The 21,701-nt window shown below is 39.4% G+C and overlaps 2 protein-coding genes across 2 annotated transcripts in view; one reads left to right on the top strand and one right to left on the bottom strand.

The window, feature by feature from the left end:
- Positions 1-21,701, bottom strand: part of CTNNA3 (catenin alpha 3) — a 509,885-nt gene that overhangs the window by 240,663 nt on the left and 247,521 nt on the right. The window lies entirely within an intron of this gene.
- The window catches only part of LRRTM3 (leucine rich repeat transmembrane neuronal 3), a 94,264-nt gene continuing 93,627 nt past the window's right edge, over positions 21,065-21,701 (top strand). The window contains exon 1 of the mRNA XM_040606313.1: positions 21,065-21,579. Coding sequence (XP_040462247.1) covers positions 21,576-21,579 — 4 coding nt within the window. The 5' untranslated portion in view covers positions 21,065-21,575. The remainder of the gene's footprint in view (positions 21,580-21,701) is intronic.

Raw genomic sequence — 21,701 nt, 5'->3', positions numbered from 1 at the left:
TACAAGTAACATTCCTGCAACCTACATTTCAAGTTTTGACTCGGGTAACAATTCTGCAGTGCTGCAACATTTGTATGTTTATTTGCCCATCAAACCTAACACTAAACACTGAAGCTAATATTTTCATACTTTACACACTGCAATTACAAGTTTATTTCTATAAAATATAGTTCAGTTGCTAGAGATGTCTCATAAACCCTGTTTTTTTCCTATCATTTAATTTCCAGCCCCTATGGTGAGAATCAGGCATTCAAAAAAAATTATCGCTACTTTAAAACAAAGTTTCCAGACAATACAATGATAGAGTTGGATACAGTTAAAACATCTATGAAAATGGCTGAGGAATAAAGACTTTAAATCTGGCATCCTAAACCTGATTAAACTCTTCTACAGAACTGCCTCTATTTCTACTAAAAATTGAGTTTGGCCGTGAGTGTGGAATAAGCACTTGAGAGCTGCTGCAGGTTGGTTAACCAAAGGATCACATTTAATGTCCTCTGGCCCACAGAGGAAGGGGAAAACAGCTCACTGAAGTGACACAGATTTCTCAGACCATCTTAGCTTATATGGGAGACAGAAAATACAAAGTTCCATTTCTCTGGCTTTCAGTGGAAATCGTATGTGTTAGTAATTTAATCAATGGTAATCTGACAGAACAGTAACCAAAATGCATTGCTATCAAAACAGAAAAAACATAAATATTTTAATTACATTTACAGCCTATCTAAAGACAAAGGCGTATACCCAGTATTAATTTAACAGAGAAGTCTGTTCCACAAACCATGTAGTTCTGCCTAACACTGATACATACCAGTTGTAAGAGGAGTTGGGATTTAAAAGCAGTGGAAGCATGAAGCTCAGCATACTTTCTTAGCTTTTTAAATACTCTGAAAATGCCGTATACCTTCAGGAAACGAGTATTTGTCCAGCTCCATAGGCACACTATGGATTAAAAATGTACCTCATCACTGATTTCAGCATGTCACCTCAGCAGCAGCCATAAGCATGCCAGAGGTGATGGCTGTCAGTTATAATTCACGTCAATCAACCTTAAAAACTTTGCTAGCACTGGTAGCATTTAGATCTATAATTTTTTATCATCAGTAGGTTAATATGTTTTATATTTACATCATCTTCCTTGAAAGAAAAACAAACCTCTCAGCTAAGAGCCCTTTCTAAAGCACCCTCACTTCAGCATGGAACCATTTCGTTGTCATTAACTGAGTCACATTTACGCAGATGAGGAATTTACTAATAAAATCTATGAACACTTATCTTGTTCCTCATGTCTGATTTTCAGAATCTAAACAAAACAATAAAACTGCTGATTTCTTTTATTGTTATCAGTCCATTGTATTTCACGATTATGTTAACCTGCTTGCAATCTCAAGGACTGTATGCATTCAAACATTATACATTCGAAAATTCAATGTAATTTAAAAGTTCTAATGCAATGAGTATAATAAATTAAAACTATTCTGTATATGCATTAGTTTTTATTAATTCCACATTTATTAGGCATTATTTAAATCCAGTTTTCCAACTGATTTTAAATACCTTCCTATAGTCTTGAGGAATGAATTGCCTTTTGCTGCAATAACAAAATTCTGTGAGTAACTAACAGATTTCTAACAGATCTGTTTAAATTATTTCAATTCAAATAACTTCCAGTGCGGGTGACAATTTGGCTGTGGTCTGAGAGTTGCATCACTACAAGCATCCAAAGAAATCACTTTAATACACACTCAGAAATGAACAAATGCTGTTTCTACATGTCATATTCCCACTGAGACCAGACTGGCAGGCAAGTCTCTCTATTCCTGTAATTCCATTCTTCCTCAGGGAACAATTTTTGCCATAAAAGTTTTATTCTCATTGAAGAATTTTAACTAACCCTTAAAGAGAGGCACCTTTTCCTTGCTGCAGGATAAACAGAATTTTAAAGATTCAGGACTGAAGTTTAACTCTTTCCATGTAGTGTCCGATACCGTCAGCCTGACTACGTTACACTACATCCAATGTACCTTGCTCGAGTCTGTTTACTTTCTTCCTCCTCTCTTTTTGTTATGTTTAATTGTTCTATGCCTTTCCATCTCGCAAGCTGTCTTTTCACATAAGCCTAACCAGTGGAGAAGAAAGCAAATGGGATGTTGGATAGGACAACTATGGGACATCTAGAGATGTATGTACCATACCCAATACAAGACAAAGGTTAACATGTCTACATACTATCATTAGGTAAGACTGTGAGAACGGAGAGAGAAATGTGCATTTTATTCCACACACACAGTTGTAGCTCTGAAAAGAGAAGCAGTAATAACAACACTATTAAGTATTTAGTGAATCCAAAGAAATTTCTCAAAAAACTTTCATCCCAGGGTGTGGACAAAAATAGTTTATGTTAAAGACGTAAATACACTAAGACTGAAATGCAAAGGACAGTCAGGTTTTCCTCTTTCTGTGTCTAATTGCCTGTCTAGTGTCTAATATGTTTTTCCTGTCTGTGCGAAGATCCACCCCTCAGGTAAAGCTGGTCGATTATCCTGATTTATCAGTGTATAAAGCACTAAGAAGCTGAAGCATTATCACTCTAACAGTAGTGAAGCTACTATATACACTTTTTGTCTGTTGTGATAGCTTCATAGCATCAATTAAATAATGGCAGCAATTACTCTCAACTTTCCAATGAAATCGATATGGGTCAATGCTGTCAAACCATCCGGCTGTACAGAATGCACAGCTCTTAATAGAACTATCGTATCTTCCACTCCCTCCAGTCTTCTGAAAACACTTGTCCTGTCTTTTTTTCCAATGAGATTATAAACTCCTAGGGCTGGGATTAAGCCTTTCTGTATACTGTCCACTGTTGCTGCTCCAGCCAATAATTTACACATTAAAGACCTACACAGAATTTGTATTTTAATCTAAAATTATGTTAGAAAGTGCTGAAACTTGATAAATCTAGAACCAATTCACACCTGAACACTCCCCATTAGTGGTCCTAAATGCCGAAAGCCAACAACTGTTGCTTGAAACAGCATTTCATTCTCTGTTTCATGATCCTGATCCATGATGAGCAGCCAAGCACAACACTTAATACCTAGCTGAACAGAGTATTAAGCCCTAGACTTCAAGATCAAGCATGATACTTGATCTTTTGAATTTTGCTCTAATCAATACCTCAGAAATTGATTTTTCTCTTATTCAGTGTACACAAATGGTTTCATTAAACTGAAAGATTACGTGACCTCCAAACAATGAAAGGCCATCAGAACCTATTCTGTAGTCTGTGTTACATAAAAGCCCTAATCAGCAACCAGCGAGTATCTCAGAATATCAAACGCATTCACCTCCGTTACAACACAACAGTCATACTAGCAGTGGTGTTCTGAGAAAATTATGAACAGAATTAAATATCAAATGTTTGGACTTGATTAAATGTCTGCCAGCAGAACACACACCTGTATTTGGACTCCACAACGGAACAATTTAAGCCATTAACAGTTCATTTGAGCAGGTATGTTAAAGTTTCCTAATCAAAATGCCTTCAAGGACTTTGATACCACAATAAGTTACTCCCTATCAGGAGCCAATTTCCCTGAATTGCACTTTTAACCTAGACTAAACAAGGTAACCACATGACTGTGACTATTAGTCTCAATCAGCTTGTAAATGCTTTACTCCTGGTCGTGTAAAGAATTTACACCTGTAGAGGTGGTGAGGCCCAGAGGACAAAGGTCAGGTCAAGGACAGCCAACAGGGAGAATGAGCTTTATCACAGAATCATAGAATTATTTAGGTTGAAAAAGAACTTTAAGATCATCACGTCCAACCATTAACCCAGCACTGCCAAGTCCACCACTAAACCATGTCCCTAAGCACCACATCTACACATCTTTTAAATAGCTCCAGGGATGGTGACTCAACCACCTCCCTGGGCAGCCTTTACAATGCTTGGCCACCCTTTCAGTGAAGACACTTTTCCTAATATCCAAACTAAACCTCCCCTGGCGCAACTGGAGGCCATGTCCTCTTGTCCTGTCACGTGTTACTTGGGAGAAGAGACTGACTCCCACCTGCCTACAGCTCCTTTCAGGCAGCTGTAGAGAGCAACAAGGTCCCCCCTGAGCCTCTTCCTCTCCAGGATACAGCCCCAGGTCCCTCAGCTGCTCCTCATAGGACTTGTTCTCAAGACCCTTCACCAGTTTTGTTGCCCTTCTCTGGACACACTCCAGCACCTCAGTGTCTGTCTTATAGTGAGGGGCCCAAAACCAAAAACAGGATTCGAGCTGCGGCCTCACCAGTGCCGAGTACAGGGGAACAACCACTTCCCTAGTCCTGTCAGTCACACTATTACTGGTACAATCCAGGATGCTATTGGCTTTCTTGGCCACCTGGGCACACTGCTGGCTCATGTTCAGGTAGCCATCAACCAGCACCCCCAGGTCCTTTTCCACCAGGCAGCTTTCCAGCTGCTCTTGCCCAAGCCTGTGGCATGGGGTTGTTGTGACCCAAGTGCAGGACCAGGCACTAATACTTCTGTACTACCTAGACCCTAGCAATGGTCTAATAAAGGAAAAGTCCTCCTATTAAAAAATTAGGGATCCTGTAGGCATATGTAAAACAAAAAGAAAATTAGGGAGTCCCTTGAGCCTTTAAGGAAGAGTGCAAGCAGCCTTCTCTTAGTGTCACCACTCGAAAACAGGGTCTTTGTTAAAGATGACCAGACTGTTTTCTGCAATCTGTCCCTCATCCCAAATGCACTTCTCTATAAACTTTTGCTTTTCTGGTCTAATAACCAAGAAGTCTTCAACCCTATTCAATACCACAACCTTCTCCACAGCTTTCAACCTCTCCTGCCTGGTGTGGGCTCTGAAGTTATCACAATTCTAATCCTTGCAAGATCCTTCCCCTTACCACAAATCCTGCCTGACAGAGTCCCTTCTATCCCTTCTGCCACAAATTTCCTCAGTTTCTCATTTACAAGAACTGGCCTTTTTCATTAAAGCTGATTACAGTTAAAGCAATCATGATCTCATTCTGCTAAAGGAAAGGATTATACATTAACATTTGTGTTTTTACTATCAGAGGTCCTGCCCTTCTTTTGCTTCCCAAAATTCCCTTTAGATCCTGTGGGGTTTTTTTCTCCTTCCTTTCACCTGTCCTCCCTGCTACACCATGCTGTCATCTCACACCTTCCTGCCTTCAGATCTGGTTTTATGTTCTTCTAACCTAATTCCACAATTACTAAAATTCACAGCACTCCATTTATGCTAGCTACCCTCCTTTGATCCCTCTTTCAGTACAGCTGTTTAAGTCCACCATATACCTGTTATTTACCTCAGTTAAGCAAATTAAGATTTGTAGGGTGAGGATGTTTGGGTGTAGGCATAGGTAAGAAGGAGAATGAAAGAGCAACTTAAAAAAAATCGATCCAGGACATCAATTATATAAAAAAAAAAGTCTTTCCTGATGAAAGCATATGGACAAGAAAATGTTTTGGAATGCAGTGGAGGAGTGGTAATTTTCCCCAGTATTCAATCAAGCTCAATTTGTCTGCTCTCTCTAAAAAAAGTCACTTTGCAATGTTTTTTACAACTTGTATTTCTTTAAATAAAATTAATACTAGAAAATCTGAGTTAAGGTTAGCCTGGTAGAAAAATGTGTCGACTTTTTTAAGCAGCTCTCAGATACCAACCATAGAAAAATAATAAACAGAAATTTTAAAAGTGCAGTTTAACAAGTGCTTAATCTCAATGAATCACCAGTAAAAGGAGGAAAAAACCCCACAACAAAACCAAATTTACTGCATGGAACACTGAAGTGGTGGGAGTTTTATCTGGCAGCGAAGTAGTAACAGAAGGAATATTTAACCATCCCGTGTCTTAAATCAAAGCTGGTTGTTTGGTTTTTTTTAATTGATTCTAAACCTTTGTCTGATTATAAAGATCTGGAAGATCCTAGATATGAAAACAGGCATATAATAACATATATTACTTCTCACTTTATCCTGCTACTGCCTTTTTTAATACAGTTATGGCAATTACACAAACATTCTTTGGCCATGGTCACAGATTTAATCTGAAGAGGACATAATATTAGCATAGATAAGACAAACCCTTCTTTGGACTGGGCCAGGGGAAGTACTAAAAGTTTTTCCAGGGGAAATACTAAAAGTTTTTCCCGAACAATGAATAGCACTAGCCCTGTCCTCACTGTGTCAGTACTTTTTAGATCAACGCCAAAATGGAAAGCTCCAATCTTTCCCTAACCCTAACCACCTCTACTTTTACATAGCTTCGGTAAATAATGAAACGCTTGTAAATGATGAAATGCCTCCTTGGTAAGAGCAGTGAGCTTCCTTGCCCCAAGTTTAGCATGACTCTGCTTCTGAGCATCTTTCTTAACTCAAGATTTTTAACTTTAATCCTCAGCACAACCCTACATTTGGCACACCCAGGCCAGGCATGACAGCCTGAGAAAATCCCAATTTCAACTATAACTCTAAAAAATTTTTCATTGAAAATAATTGCAAGAATTCCTCATACTTCCATAGAATCAGTCAAATAATGGCCGCAGAAGCCTTTATCCAGATAAAAGGCAAGCATATGCCAGCATCACATAAAAAACCAAGACATGCAAAACTGGTCAGAAATTAGACTGTATTATTAAAGTGGTAGTTGTTGTTGCTTCGTGGAGGCTTGTGTAAGTACAGTAGGGAAAAGCAGGGATAAACATCACAGGCACTGAGCTACGAAATAATTTAAATTATCTGATCTCATCAAATCCAGGGACTGCAGTACCCAGAGAAAAATAACGCAGTATGTATTTTTGGCTGTGGCCCAGCTGAAAGAGGCTTGAAACAGTACTGATAAGGCTTAACTCAACTGCTATTTGATTCTTGTGGTGTACAGGGAAACTGGAGTTAACAAAGAAGATAATCTTTGCCTCCAACATTTACCCTTCTGCCTAAGCAAAGCTATTGTTAGAACTGTAACATTTGTCTACCTCTCACATCAAAAGGGATACCAATACAGACATAAACCCAAACAGACCTAGAGCTGTGACTCTACTCGAGGAAACAGATACTTAACTTTACTTTCCAGTCCCTAAATGTCTTGTAAATTTTTATTGTGTATAAAGGGAACAGCTAATTTGAAAAATTACCAGAAAAAAAAACCCTACCAACCCTAAAACCTTCAACTTTCCAACTTTCCATCCCAACTTGTTGTCATCTGCAAACTTATTGAGGGTGCACTCAATTCCCTTGTCCAGATAATTGATAGACATTAAACAGCACTGCCCCAATACTGAGCCCTGGGGAACACCACATGTGACCAACTGGTGGCAGCTCCATTTGTCACTGCCCTTTGGGCCTGGCCATGGGCAACATCCACAGCCTTTCCCTCATCATAGAAGTAGTTCAGGTTAGTCAAGCGAGACCTGCCTTCCATAAACCCAGGCTGACTGGACCTGATCACCTGGTTGTCCTGTATGTGTCGTGTGATGGCGCTCAAGATGACCTGCTCCATAATCTTGCCCAGCACCGATGTCAGACTGACAGGCCAGTAGTTCCCCGGACCCTCCTTCCAGCCCTTCTACGTGGGCATCACATATACCAACTTCCAGTCGGTTGGGACCTCCCTGGTTAACCGGGACTGCTGAGAAGTGATTGAAAGTGGCTTGGTGAGCTCTTCCACCAGTTCCTTTAGTACCCTTGGGTGGATCCCATCTGACCCCATAGACTTGTGTCGGAAGCATTCATTGTTGTTTCAGCTATGATTAAATGGGAATGACAAGTATCTTGGTAAAAGAGTTATCGCATTTCCCTTGAAATCTTTTTCCAGAGCAATAACATTTTGCAACAGTCTTCAGAAAAATCAAAACACATTCCTTGTCTGCTACAGAAAAAATCCTATATATAAATATCAAATGGATGTTTATTTACCTTTTGAGCATTAGAATGTGATTCAACTTAGATTTGTATATTGATTAAGGGCTGTAGCGGGGAGAAAGAAAACACCTCAAATCACAGAACACCACCACCGTCACCAGGCTGCGATGAACCTGAAGGCTGACACATTACGAATTGGCACCAGCATAGTCAGATACACACACAGACTCACAGAAACTACTCGGTTCAGTGCAAAGTGGATGAATATGCATGGCTTAAACTGACCTTTAATTGTAGATCTAAGAAGGAGCTGAGAAGGGTGAAACATGACATCCTACATTCTCATAGTACTTAGCAGAAATGAACCTTGCAAACAAGACTTTTATCCAGTACCCGAGGGACTTTTCACAAGGTGCTGAAATCTGATTATCTCAGCCTCTTCCCCATGGAATACTAATCCTGAATAACTGGACACAAAAGCTCCCCTTTAGAATGTCAAATAAGTTATCTGCTTCAGTTCAAAGTTAATTAAGATGCAAATTGAAGACACAATGTTACAGCACAGCTTCCTAACCCTAAATGAAGACATTCAACAGTATGAGGGACAGCTACTTATAACAGAAGAACATTTTTCATGCCAGTGTGTTTAGACTAAGTGGTTGTAAACGGAGCCAAGCAAATTTCAATGCTATGCAGTATCTGCTTGTCTCTTGACTTATGAAGGTAGTCTCCATTTAACAGTCTCAACATTGAACAATTAAAACATTAAAATGCATTTTCTTCATGTGAAATAATTCCCTTTCTTGGGGAAGACAATGGGAGGCCAGTACTGATGAACGCCCAAACCTATTCCATTAGATAAGCATTACGACAAAACCCAGGAGAGTCAGCAGCACTTTATAGTGAGCTCCCATTTATTCATTCTGTTTCAAATCCAGCAACAACTCCTACAGGTTCTCTTAGACTTTAAGACAACAGAATATTTCCATATTGGATTTTATCAGTCTTCTAAAAACATCACCTACAGCACACAAAAGCACGTCTAACACATGTAAGTCCTGAAGAGTTACTGATGTGTAAATTAAAAATGTATAAATGGAATCTTAGTATAAAATATGATAGATTAATCACCTTGAATATCAAGAGTAGAACTCTCCAAACAGTGACACTACATAAAATATTCACCTCTGACCCTTGTTCTAAACATGTAGAGTACAACTTGGAGACAAATAAAGACAGTCACTAACACCATGGGGAACAGAAATCAGCAAAACATACATCCAGTAAATGTTACGTTAAATCATGAAATTCATCACCAAGTTCCTAATAACGACCTCTGACAGACAATCAAAAATATGTGCTGAAGGATACTGTTGCTCTGACATACACATTCATATCTGAGTCACTGATATGCCTATTCACTAGTGCTCCTGGAAAGTGTTTAAATAGCCTATCACTTCATATAATGATGAGTAAAAACTCTCAATATTTTTTAAATTCTCTTTTTTGTTTGAGAACAAATGGCAACAATGGAAAGAATGGGAACTGAAACAAAGCAGATTCCTTTTCTGCTGCTGACTGCTCTTGCATTAAACTGTGGCAAGTAAAATAAGCCACTGCTGGCACACACGACACTTCCAGCCAGCCTCTGACAAGGAAGTAGTATATGGTACCCAAGCAAATTGTATGCACAAAAGCAAAAGACAAATACTAGCAAAGAGTGTCAGAGGCTGTAAACTTGTAAACCACTGAAAGCATTTACTCTTTTTGAAACATGTTCTAGGCACAGTGGGACATACAGGGTTTCATATAATTTTGCTGCAAGTGGCCTAAAGTAAAAAATACTTTTGGCAACATAAGTGGCAACACAGGAAAAGAATAAAAATGTACTAGATAAACAGTCTAAAGTAAAGGGACGTGAAACAGCCATCCAGTACTTTGAGTGGCTGTGAAAAAGAACCACAACAGAAGAAAGGTCACTGGCATATCTATTAAATTATATGAACATTCAAGAGAGTAATTTTGCCAGACTTAAAAGGATTAGCAACTCCCCCCTTTAATCTTTTGGATGCAACTTGTTGTATTATGATATGATATGGCATTAAACAGTCAATAAGAGACAGAAAAATATGCCAATGGAAAATCCTCTCCCACTGTGAAATTCATCAAAGGAACCACATTCATTATGTGATAATTAATAGTCATCAATTAAGACATTTAACTGTAAAAAACTATGCTACAAAAAGTGGAAATTCTCTCTTTCTTGGTAACCCTGATCTAATTTACAACAACCTTTTTAAAGCAGAAGATCCAAGTTGGAAGTTTATCAGTACTATGCTAATCCCCACCACGTCGGTAATGGGTAATGACAGAAGTAGGCTTCCACAGTTCGCACTAAAGGTACGATAAATGCCACAAGAGGATTTGGACTTTGCGCACAGACAAGAATAACCAGAGTAGAAACTGTTACTAGAAACCTATTCTAAATCTGTCTTTGGATAAAACTTTGTTTTATCAAAATTAAGGAGCTTTGCAAAATCATGTCTTGCAGTTCAACTGTAACAGAGCCTGGCATATTCACTCTGTGTTCCTTTCATGTTTCTGTGTGTATGAAAGGGTGGAATGTTAAACCCTGGTCTTTATGTGAACAAATGAAGTATCAACTTCTTTAAAATGTTAATCTTTTGATCAGCAAGTATCCAACACAGAATTCCAAATACCATGGTACTTATGTAAGAAGCAAATACATTCAAGGACATTTATAGTTTTCTTTTTGGAGATTCTCTCATACAGTGATGTTGTGATACACCTCCAAGACTTTTATCCGTTTACATATATCTCTGTTAGAACAGCGTATTTCTACTTGACTTTAAATCACATAAAGAACTGAAATTGCCATGACAGATAAGAGCACTGGATCTCTTCCAGCTTTCTGTCTCAGAGTGGCAACCACTAGGTATTTTAAAGGAAACTGCAAAGATTCCTTTAAGAGCAAAGACTGAATAAGAGACAGCCCATACTCAGTAACATGGCCATACAGTACCTTTTTTGGTTTACTTTTCCTAACACCCATTAGTTACTTTTCCACTTTTGCATTGAAACGTGAGGCTTCTGTCTTTTTTTTTACTACCCTATTCTTTATGCATGGAAACAGCGCCAAGGCACATCATCTTAGAAGGAAGGAATTCCACAGAGACTGTATTGTGGGGTTCAATAACATAGTATAAACTAAACCGTACAGCTGACATCATGCATATTGATGAAGTAAAAAGAATCAAAGATATATTTGGGTTCCCCTGAAAAGTCCTTCTTTGTTACTTTTCCTATGAATTTCAAACTAAACATTTTGACATCACTCTGTTTATGACTGTTCTCTGTATTAGATGTGTACACAATTATCTTAAGATTAAGGTCCTTTTTAGTCTTACATTGCTAGACTAAATAAAATACATTCCTTTCCTAGGAGCTTACAGTCTTACAAAGGAACAGGGGAAACTGCTCAACAAGCAGCAGTAGAAGCTCAACAAGCACAGAAAGCATTTTTGTTGTGTTATTTTTATTGGCACATGTCTATTCGCGCTCTGGATTTCAATCTGGTCAAATTGCCCAAATGACAAATAAAAGATGGCACAAACATGTGCTGCAAGATCAAATCAGCAAGCCGCATGATTTCCCTATTACAGAGAAGATTTTTCTGTCATATATGACAAAAAAGGTACCTTGTAAGAACACGTAGATGGAGATGTGCCTGCTTCCCACGCGTCTGCAGGCAAAACGTTTGGTTTTGAAACTGAGTTCACATTTATAGGTCCTTACTATTTTCTCCCAACTCTTGTTACCGTTTAGGGACACAGAAATAAAGGTGTTGGCTCACTTATTTTCAGCTGTCCTGTCTCCATGATGTGGGCCGCCCAGAGCTTGGTTATCAATTGGCAGCATTTGTCACTTTCTAACCTTTTCTGTATGCAACTAAGCTGTAAGAAAGAAAGGTGGTTTTAAGCTTCTTACCTACTTAGGAGACACAGAATACTGGCTAGAAGGATTTACAAAATACAAAAACTACAACATGCCTATCCCACTATTGTTGCAAGACAGAAAAAAGTGAAAACTCCAATTCTTCTCTTTGTGTCAGCTCCCTCTCTTCCTCTTTCTGCCTGCAGCACTCTTCAACATTTTGGTCAATCAGAAACTAACATTTTGCAGATATTTAATGTGTTACACTGTGGCACAGCAGGCAAATCCTTGTATAATATTATGAGTCTCTTTGAGTTGGTTTTGTCATTTGTTTGCTGTCCTGTCCACTGGATAAAAGACACGTAGTTTTAATAAACAGTAGAGTATACTGTCATAGAAACCAAAATAAATCTGCAGTAACCAAGGTTTTTGTTTTGAAATTAATCACATGGGAGTATGTTGCACTTTTGTAAATCACATAAATATGCTGGGCTTTGGTTGGTTTGTTATTATTATTATTATTTAATCACATTCAATTTAAGACCATATTCTTGGGTAGACATGGCCTGAAAAGATGAGCTAATAAGTCATTTAAATCCCATACGGTTTCTTCAGAGCTCTGTTTGCCAGATACACCAATGGGAAAAGAATAAGAAGGATGGCAAATACAGAATGAAATAATGAAACAGTCAACACATACCTGCAACAAAGCACCTTTTGTAGTTTGTTTTTTTTAAAACCAGAAAGTTCTAGTCCATCATTACAGTCACAGACAAGTGACTTCCGTGACTAAGTAGAAGTAGATTACAGGCTGGTTAGCTAACCAAGACTGTCAGTATAATTAAGATTCCGAGCTTTCTCAGGAACACCAGCTACCAAAGCTGGAATATCTTAAAATTGCTGTAGCTTTCTTAATTGAAAAAGACTTGATTGAATTATTAAAAGCTACAAAAGTCTGAAACTTTTGATGAAAAAGAGAGCAAATGTTTTTGCAGGAAAATGCCAGAAAACAGAATTAGGCTGAAGCTGGGGAAGGAGTGACTAAGCATGCAACTGTAACCATTTGGAATAAATAATTTTTATGCTAGTCACAGCGTGAATTAACATAATTATACGCTTCTTAACTTTGTTCATGTTTTTCTCTTACAGTTGCAGATCCGCCTAACTGTCATGTTTAGTTTTCTCTTCAAAACGTTACTAATGCTGTATAGTAACACATCACTCTGTCTTTGGATTTGAAATCACAATCTCAGAATATGACCCTTGAGTACAAGCATGAGTCCTAACAGAGGTAAGCTAGAATGCTTTTTTCCTCTATAGAGTTTTTCATGCACAAGGAAGTGAAAGTCAAAATTGGAATTTATTTTAGACTATTTCAATGGGTCAAATGACATCAAGCTATTCTGCACTCTAACTGCTTACATCTGTATGCCTGTTTTCACTGAAGAGCAGTAAGACTAGAAAGTACAAGGGTAATTGTCTTATCTACTAATCTAGGTCTGATCCTAAGAAATGTTATGTGTACATATCTTTCGGCTAGCTGAAAAATACCATCTGCTCATCACAATTTTCATATGGAAAATTAAAGGTAATATTAAGCAGATTTTTAAATAGTTTTCAAAATGGTTTTCTTGCAACATCAAAAAAGGTACTACAGTGAACAGTAGTTGACAACTTCATTAACTAAAGGCTTGAAAAAAATTTGCATTTTAAGAAGAAGCCTTTTTTCCTGTATTTTATGACTATCATGTCCTCACATGGAATTTTCTTATTTGATCATCCTAGCTCAAAAAAAACCCAAAAAACATCAAATTAACAATATCCGTAGCAAGCAATAAAAATGACAACAGATATGAAATAATTTGTGTTGGGAGTCTGGAAAGGAATAAATGGCTTAACTGATGGAAAAGACATATGTTGGAAAATAAGGAGTGTCAGACAAAAAGTAAAGCAAGTGAATGCTGATCAACCTGTAGCATAATTAAACGTCACTATCCCTCTCTCATAAGTGGAGATACTAAGAACCAAAGAAAATTAGGATAAAAGCTAAAGTCTGGAAAACAAATTCTGAGATTTTTTTAATAGCTTTTGATGTGATGGTGACATCATGGTCTTCCTATAATGAAAGTTCTTGCCAGCTGCTTCCCTCCCGCAGTCAAGAAGCCACAGCAGCCATCATATATCCCCAGGCTGACCTGACAGAATAACTGACTCTACAGCTACAGCATATAGTGAGATGCCAAGGCAGTTTTATTTGGAGAGCCAAGGAGCAAGAAGTTAAATGCATAATAAGGAACATGTCTGAAATTCCTAAGCACACGTGTTGAACATGCATTGTGTATATATATATATGCTCTGTGCTGAGCAACTGACAACTATTAATTCCTCAGGGAAGTGTACATAGGGTAGGAGCTAAGAAGGTCAAGTTATAGGCAAAGGCATGAAGGCAGAGGGAACGGCTGAGGAGGAAAGGCTAGCCCTGAGGTTTTTTAACTACACAACAACATTGAAGACTGAAAAGGTCTAGGGTTTGGTGGAAAATAAAACACTGTCAAAATGGTCATATCATTGACACTACGACCACCTCATTAGTCCTTAAGTCAAATTTCACTGTTCCTGTTTTCCTGTTCTGACCAATAAGACGGGACATGCTCAGAGCTCCTTCCTTTCCCTCTGGCCAGAACTGGACACTGTCAGGATTTTTCACTACACACCCCACCCCACCCCAAAAAAGATGAAGTGTCTTTATCAGAAAATATTTATTTGTACAAATCTTCTACTGAAATACATCCACTTAAACAAAAACTTTGTTGGAGATTCCAGTTTTCCAAGTCATTCTCCAAAGTAGTATTTACGTACATGCACATGCTCCACCAACCCACAGTTAAATTGCTCATCACACTAGTTCTAGGCAGACTATCAGATAAAGCCAGACATTCTTGAATGACCCATGGTTTTATCCTCAGTCTTACTGAGACACCAGAGACCTACACTTCTCCCTTTTACTGCTCATCAACCATGACCATGACTGGCAAGCCATGTACTCTTCAGCCAATGACAGCTCAGAGCAGCCTGTGATAGCAAACAGAGCCGGAAGGGCCACACAGGTACTGTTCTGAAACTAGCTTCTCCCTGTCCCCTCTGATTCTTCACATGGCAGCACAGAGCTGCACCAGGGATGTCAGTCACATTGCTGGGACCAGGCTGCAACTGTGCTTGAATTCAGTTATGCAATACCTCCAGCCTGATGTCCCAGCCATTATAGGGTTCTCCATGAACAAAACTGTTCTAGAAGATGTCCATGTTAGTCATGTTACCCTAGGAAGTAAGTTTGTTACCTTTGTCATCTATCATAGTCTGCCACTGATCCACACGCAGAATTGTTATAGCAAGGCAGGAGTCAGATACCCCTATGAGAACAAATCATACTTCATAAGCAGGCATACTTCATGGAGACACCTAAAAATTTCTGAATACTTTAGGCTAGATAAACCCCATACATGGCTGCCTGGACAACATGACAGTAGGCACTCTTGCAGCGATGGCATCCAGGCCCATAAAAGAGTGGGAAGCATTTGCAACAAACCTGAGTTTATGCTAACCTCAGCTCCCTGGCATCTTCACAGTGACTACAGGCAGAATCACAAGCAGAGGCCACTAAGACTGCCTCTCATTTTGCACCTACACATCTCCAGGGCACTTACGGTGCATATCATTCATGCTCTGCAGGCTGAAGCTAGAACTATGTGTACGATGTAATTAATTTCTTTTCCCTCAGTGATGATCATTTGTCTTCAGCTACTTCTACTCATACTCACCTTTCACCAAGATGCTGGAGGACAAGTCTGAATGAATCAACACTAAATCCACTGAAACAGAAGTGGCACCTATCAGTTCCAGAGAGTAAGCAAAATGATAGCTTTGCATCTCATGTGTTCATGTCTCCAGAGGATAAGACTGAAGTACAGGCTGCTTGCCTTCAAACAGCTTCAAAATGACACGACAAAAAGTCAATTGGGGAACACCTGAGTGTCCAGTGCCTCATTAAGGATACAGGAGTTATGATAGGATGTAGAGAATCTAGCCACTGGATGCCACGAACAAAGGATGTAGGCTTGAAGGCAGCATTATCTACCTGGGGATAGCTTAGAGGCCCCTGTGACCTATCCACAGTGCACAGATTTAAACAAAACTGTACAACTGGAAAAGCTTCATTATTCAGCAAGTGCATGAGGAAAGCGATAGCCTATGTGGCCTTGTGAACCATGGCACTGAGGAGATCCTCAGGGTATACACAAACTGACAGATGTGTCCCTCATGTCCTCTACAAGCAATAGGATGTTACAGAGGTTACTGACTCCTAAAAAAGGGGCACGGCTCCTATTCAGCTTCAGATGTTCCGTCAGCTTCTCACAGAGTTTGTACCATGGGATCTTTTCACCCTCACAGAGACCAGGGGAGTCCTTGCAAAGCTAATTGTTCCTGGCAGGAGAGCAAGGGGATATTTTCATTTACATGCACTCACCATCTACCACTTACCACCACAGTCCTTTGGGTCAGTACTGACAAACTGCTGGGAGAAGACCCTCCCTACTCTCAGTTCTCTTTCCCGGTTTCTTCAGAGAATTTTCTGTTGCCTCAATTTCCCTTGCCTGCATGCTCCTTGAACCTGGCTTTCCCACATTTCCCTTTCCTTATGGCTGCCTTTGGCAAATCCTGCACCCTGAATCTCCCTCTGTCTTCCCACGCTCTGGTACTTACACTGTGAGTTATACTCTCCCAGCTCTAATCTGATCCTCATGGAACAGCAGGTTCATTTAATCACTGGCTCAAAAATTGCAAACACATTTTATTAGACTTATCCACTCTTAATGATACAGTGATAGCACACTACAGTACCATTTAGAACAAGCTACTATTACTAACCCAGCTGACTCCTAGTTTCTTTATAGTGAAATAAAGTCAAGGGAAAGACACGTTGTCATTTCATAAACCCAAAAAGAACACAGTGCAGCACTTGTTTAACTACAGTTCCCCAAAGGGACATGCAATTACACACATAAAGGCACTCCTAGACCCAGGAGCCCCATCTGTGAATGGAAAAATGCTGTATCCAGAAGTCTAAATTCTGAAGTTTGTGCGTTAAGAACATAATGCATTGTGGCTAGAAAGGATCATACTGATTTTCTGAATGTATTTCTTACAGGAATAACAGAAACAGAAACATTTTTTTTAATGATTCCTTTTCTTGTAACAACATCATTAAACAAGAACTGCACTTTAAAGAGTAAGCATGAAATGTCCTGAGGAAGCCTGATAAGAAGCAAGTGAGGGAACAGGGGAAGGCTTTTGACAGCTGATTTACGTGGAAAGCCCCTAGAAGCTGGTAACTGCTGGTTCCTTATGCTTTGGAAAGTTTACACCTCTTCCCTATACCCCTCATCCCTATACCACTGGAGCCTGACAATTCTGACATCCTTCCTTTTCAAATGTACTTAGCAAACAGAAGTACTTGCTCATTACATGTGCCTTCTCATAACCCAGAGAAAAGCAAGATTTGCTGTTTCCCCTTTCTTCTGCAAAATGTTTAAATTCCCATCCGGCTCTGTGGAGGAACAGGCTTTCACAGTGAATGTCATCTTTGGTCACCCTTTACTATTCTGGCTATAGTTCATGTTAAACTTTCCATAGGGAAAGATGCAGCTAGGTACAGAAACTACAGCCAGAATGAATGAAAAGAGAAAACATACTAGAATTTAACTACATAAGCAAAACCAAAATAAAACATGAAATTAAATTAAAACAAATTGCTGCAAAATCAGATAGTAGTGAAAAACACCTAGAACAATTTCCAGTCAGAAAACCTATTAAAGAGTTTAGTACCAAGAGAAAAGTCTGGGCCATTGTTACCTTGGTATAGTACATTATTTCCAAACAACTTTGAATTTAATTTGTCTATTGTGCTGATGAAGAAAATAAAGTTTTCAACACAGGTTCCACCCAACACATCACTTTTCATCTGTATGAATGCTAAAAAATATTCAGCAACACATTTGTCAGTGTATTTTCTGATGTATGCCATTTTCTCCCTTAGAAAAAGCCCAGAAAATAAATCAGAGTGATCATAGAGGCAAACAACTCAAAAGTAATAAGCTTCCCAGGTTCTGTGGCATCTCAATTTGCATCTAAGGCTGAAATCCCAAAACACAGGTTGTGTGCAAGAGTACACAAATAAATGAAAGCTTTCTCTTAAGAGTATCTGTCTTTGCAGAATCACATAAAATGCTGTCTTGATTGGCAGAAGAGAAGGAACAACATTGTTTCTGAGCACTAATATTCAGCCAATGCGAAGTCATTGAGGCTTCTCCTCCTTGCAGTTTTTACCTCCTGTTCCTGACTGCCAGGAGAGGAGTCAGGGCTGCCTAGCACGGCACAGAGAGATGAACTTAAAATGCCCTGTGACTATAGCAAGTATCCTGCAGAATTAATACACACAAACTCACACAGAGTACAAGTTACATTCACACCAAGCCTTCAACAAACTCCTAGGTTTTAGGCACTCCGGAGTCATGGTATTAGTTCCAATGAAAAATAGCTTAACCATAAAAGAAGCTAACCAGTTTGGCCTTGAGTTCTTTTTTCCTGGTTACATGAGTTAAATGGTAATGCAATGGGATTGCACAGGTACATAAGGTGTGGCTGATACCTTTTGTAAGTGGTTTAACCCTTGCATTGTATCTTCTTATTTAAAACACAGCTTTAACTTAATTCTCTATTTTCCTTAGTTTATAATATGGCCAGACTGGTCTGAAATTTTGTATGAAATGTTTCATACTGGGAGAGCTTTATATCCATAATTTGAAAAGAACCCATTCAGCTGTATGAAGATACAGAAATGTAATTTTAAAAAACTGTTTATCAGACACTGGCACTTTTCCTGTTTGTGTAATTCAAAAAGGATCTCAGTAAAGAAGATTGAATTTGGCAATCCATTAACATAGATTTGATGCTCTCTCTGTTCATCTCTTGATGTCTCACCCCTTTCAGAAAAATGAAAATAACTCACGGTAAAAGAGTGTCTGTTCCCTCTTATTTGCCCAGTATATTGGCAATTATTAAAACCCTGGAAAAGCTGCTGAAGCTCTGCTGACTCATGGTGGCAGGGAAGTTACTTGTCAACTCCACAATGAAGATGGAGGAGGGAGAAGACAAAAGAGGAAAAGCCAGAGGATAAGGAAAGTTTGGGGAGAAGGCTCAGACTGAGCTGGTATCCTAAGTATCACTAAGTCTTCAGGAGAAAGAAGTTGGCTGTTACCTAAAGCTTTACATGCTGTGTTTGAACCAGGTGAAGATTCAGACCTAATTTCATGCCATCTAAGTTCAGGATCCTAACTGAGACATTTCAATGAAGAGTTTACTTGTCACAGGCATCCTCTACTGTCAACAGAGGAAGAGCACCAGTTCCAAGGTGCAAATGGGCTTAACGATGGTCTGAATTGTCTTCTGAAGCTGCCAAGCCTGCTCCATCAAGTACAGAGAGACCTCAAAGCAGTGATGGAAAATCTATAACAGGCACACCAGGACTGGCACATGACACTCCCATCAGCAGAACAGCTCCCCAGACTATCACAGATCCCAGTGCAGTCTGCAGTTTGTCACTGACTCTTCAACCTTACAGATCAGATTTAAGAGCCAGAAACAAGCTGTAATAGAGAACAGGAGATGGTGGCAGTGACAGAGATTAATGGAGGAATTAACCCTTTCCCTTCCCCCCCCCCCCCCCAAATCTGACCCAAAGGGGAGAATTTCCACAGGATGTGCTTTGATGCAGGTATCTATTTCTGACTCCTGACATGAAAGATGTTCATAGTTGTTAGCCAGGGGTGACTGTGCTCCTAATTTAGGGACTATAGATAGGTGTGTTAATACTAGTGGGATTACTCTAAGCCTGAAGTCATTCACAGACTAAGTACCGGCAATGCTGGCATTTTAATGCATGGAAAATTTCAGGTTTCACCTCATTTTAAGTTCTTCTATGCTCACAGCAGTGAATAATAAGGGAAAAGTCAAAGCACATTATTCCAAGGGGTAAGGATTCTGCCTTAGAAAGGAAAAGCAGTTCTCAGAGCCGCCTGGTTGCATTTGAGGGACTGTAATCTATATTCCTCTTTTAATGGGCAGCACACTTCTCTTCAAGCTCTAGCCTATTCTTGCATGACAAAGAGCCATGGTTTTACACTTCCCCGTCATCATCTCTGATCACACATTTTTTGGTGAAAGAAGGCTGCCAGTGTGATGCATTTGCTGTAACAGCACCTTACCTTTTCTCTGCCCAGATAAGAGGATGTGCCCTTCTCTACAGGATGCAGGAAAGAAGGGAAGAATAAGGAAAGAGAAGATGGCTCTTTATCTGATGTATAAGGACTGCCCAGCGTCACACATCTTAAAAACGCCTCTATATTACACCTTCACAAAAAATCCTGCCCATGTCATAAGTTACAGTAAAAATAATTCAGCTGATTACGGTACTACACCAAGCTGCTTAGTGCCTATATTGTCAGGGTTATGGAAGCCCGTGTTTGAAGCGTTAGTGTTGTGGAACGAAGTGACAGCAAGTTGGGAAATAAATGAGCACAATACTCTCTTCTAACCTCCTGGCACTCTGCCTTTTAACAGAGAAGAAAAAAAGCAAAAAGGCAAAATGTCAGCTCCAAAACATTTTTCATGTTGTAAAATACAGTGTCCCCACTGAAACGCTCGATGAGAGACACACTGAAGGGGCTGATACTTCGCTTAAAAATAGTGAGTTATTGCAAAAAGGTCATGTGAACACATCTAACGCAGTAAGAAAAAAAGCAAAACACCCTTCGGACCAAAAATTTGTATCTATGTCCTACAAATGTCATGTAAGCCCTTCAGACAAAAGTCTCAGCAGTGCATGCTGAGCTATTAAGTTCAAGGATGCAGAACAGCTTTCACAAACAGCAAAAGAGACTAAGAGGCTTTGGCTATTTCATCACACCTCACTAGTTTACATCGAAGCTGACCATTCAGCTTCTATTAGTCGCTCAGAACAATCACTCTTTTTCCCAGCAGAGCTTACTCATTTGCAAGATAAAGGAAGACATTTCTGCACATGCCCATAATATTCTTCACCACTGGGGGCAGCTTTACATAAGACTGCATTCCCCGAAACCAAAGCAACAGTCGGACGGACGGAGCTTTCAGAATGACAGTGTGCAGAAGTGAGCAGAGCTTGTTCATTGTACGGGCTTATTCTACCTTCTATGCTACAAAGCAGCTTCCTAGCCGGATCGGGTACTAAGTAAGAGAACTGCTGTGCTATGGAATACAGATGTGTGAATTCAGATAGCTAAACTGTGCTTGGAGGAATCTAACATGCTTTCCTATAAAGCGAAATTTTAAAAGCCAGGTTCCTAACTATAAAGATGCAAAAACGTATTATCCATGAAGATCCTATTACCTAGGAAGAATTTGACATTTTGCTGCGAATGCTGTGTCGGGATTGATTTATTCTTGGAGTGTTCTGCATGGCTGGCAAAGAATAATGTTCCAAAATCGGTCCATCTCCCAAGGGGTCCAATTTTTCTTCCTGGGTGTCAGCGAGCCCTGACTCACTACAGTGCAGCTGACAGGGGCTGCCATGCTTGTGGCACACTAAGCAAAAAACAAAAGACCTAAGGACGACCTTTGAACAACACAAAGGATGGGTATGTTTTTCATGTTATTTTTTTTATGTATAGTTCATAGCCACTGCATAGCCTGTGCTTTAATTACTCCATAGACTTACCTTGATGTGATTTGTCATTACAGTTAAATTGCTTAGGGATTA

This window comes from Falco naumanni, chromosome 9, assembly GCF_017639655.2.
Source record: "Falco naumanni isolate bFalNau1 chromosome 9, bFalNau1.pat, whole genome shotgun sequence".
NCBI lineage: Eukaryota > Metazoa > Chordata > Aves > Falconiformes > Falconidae > Falco > Falco naumanni.
Note: the sequence above shows the minus strand (reverse complement) of the source record. Positions and strands in the feature narration are given on the sequence as shown.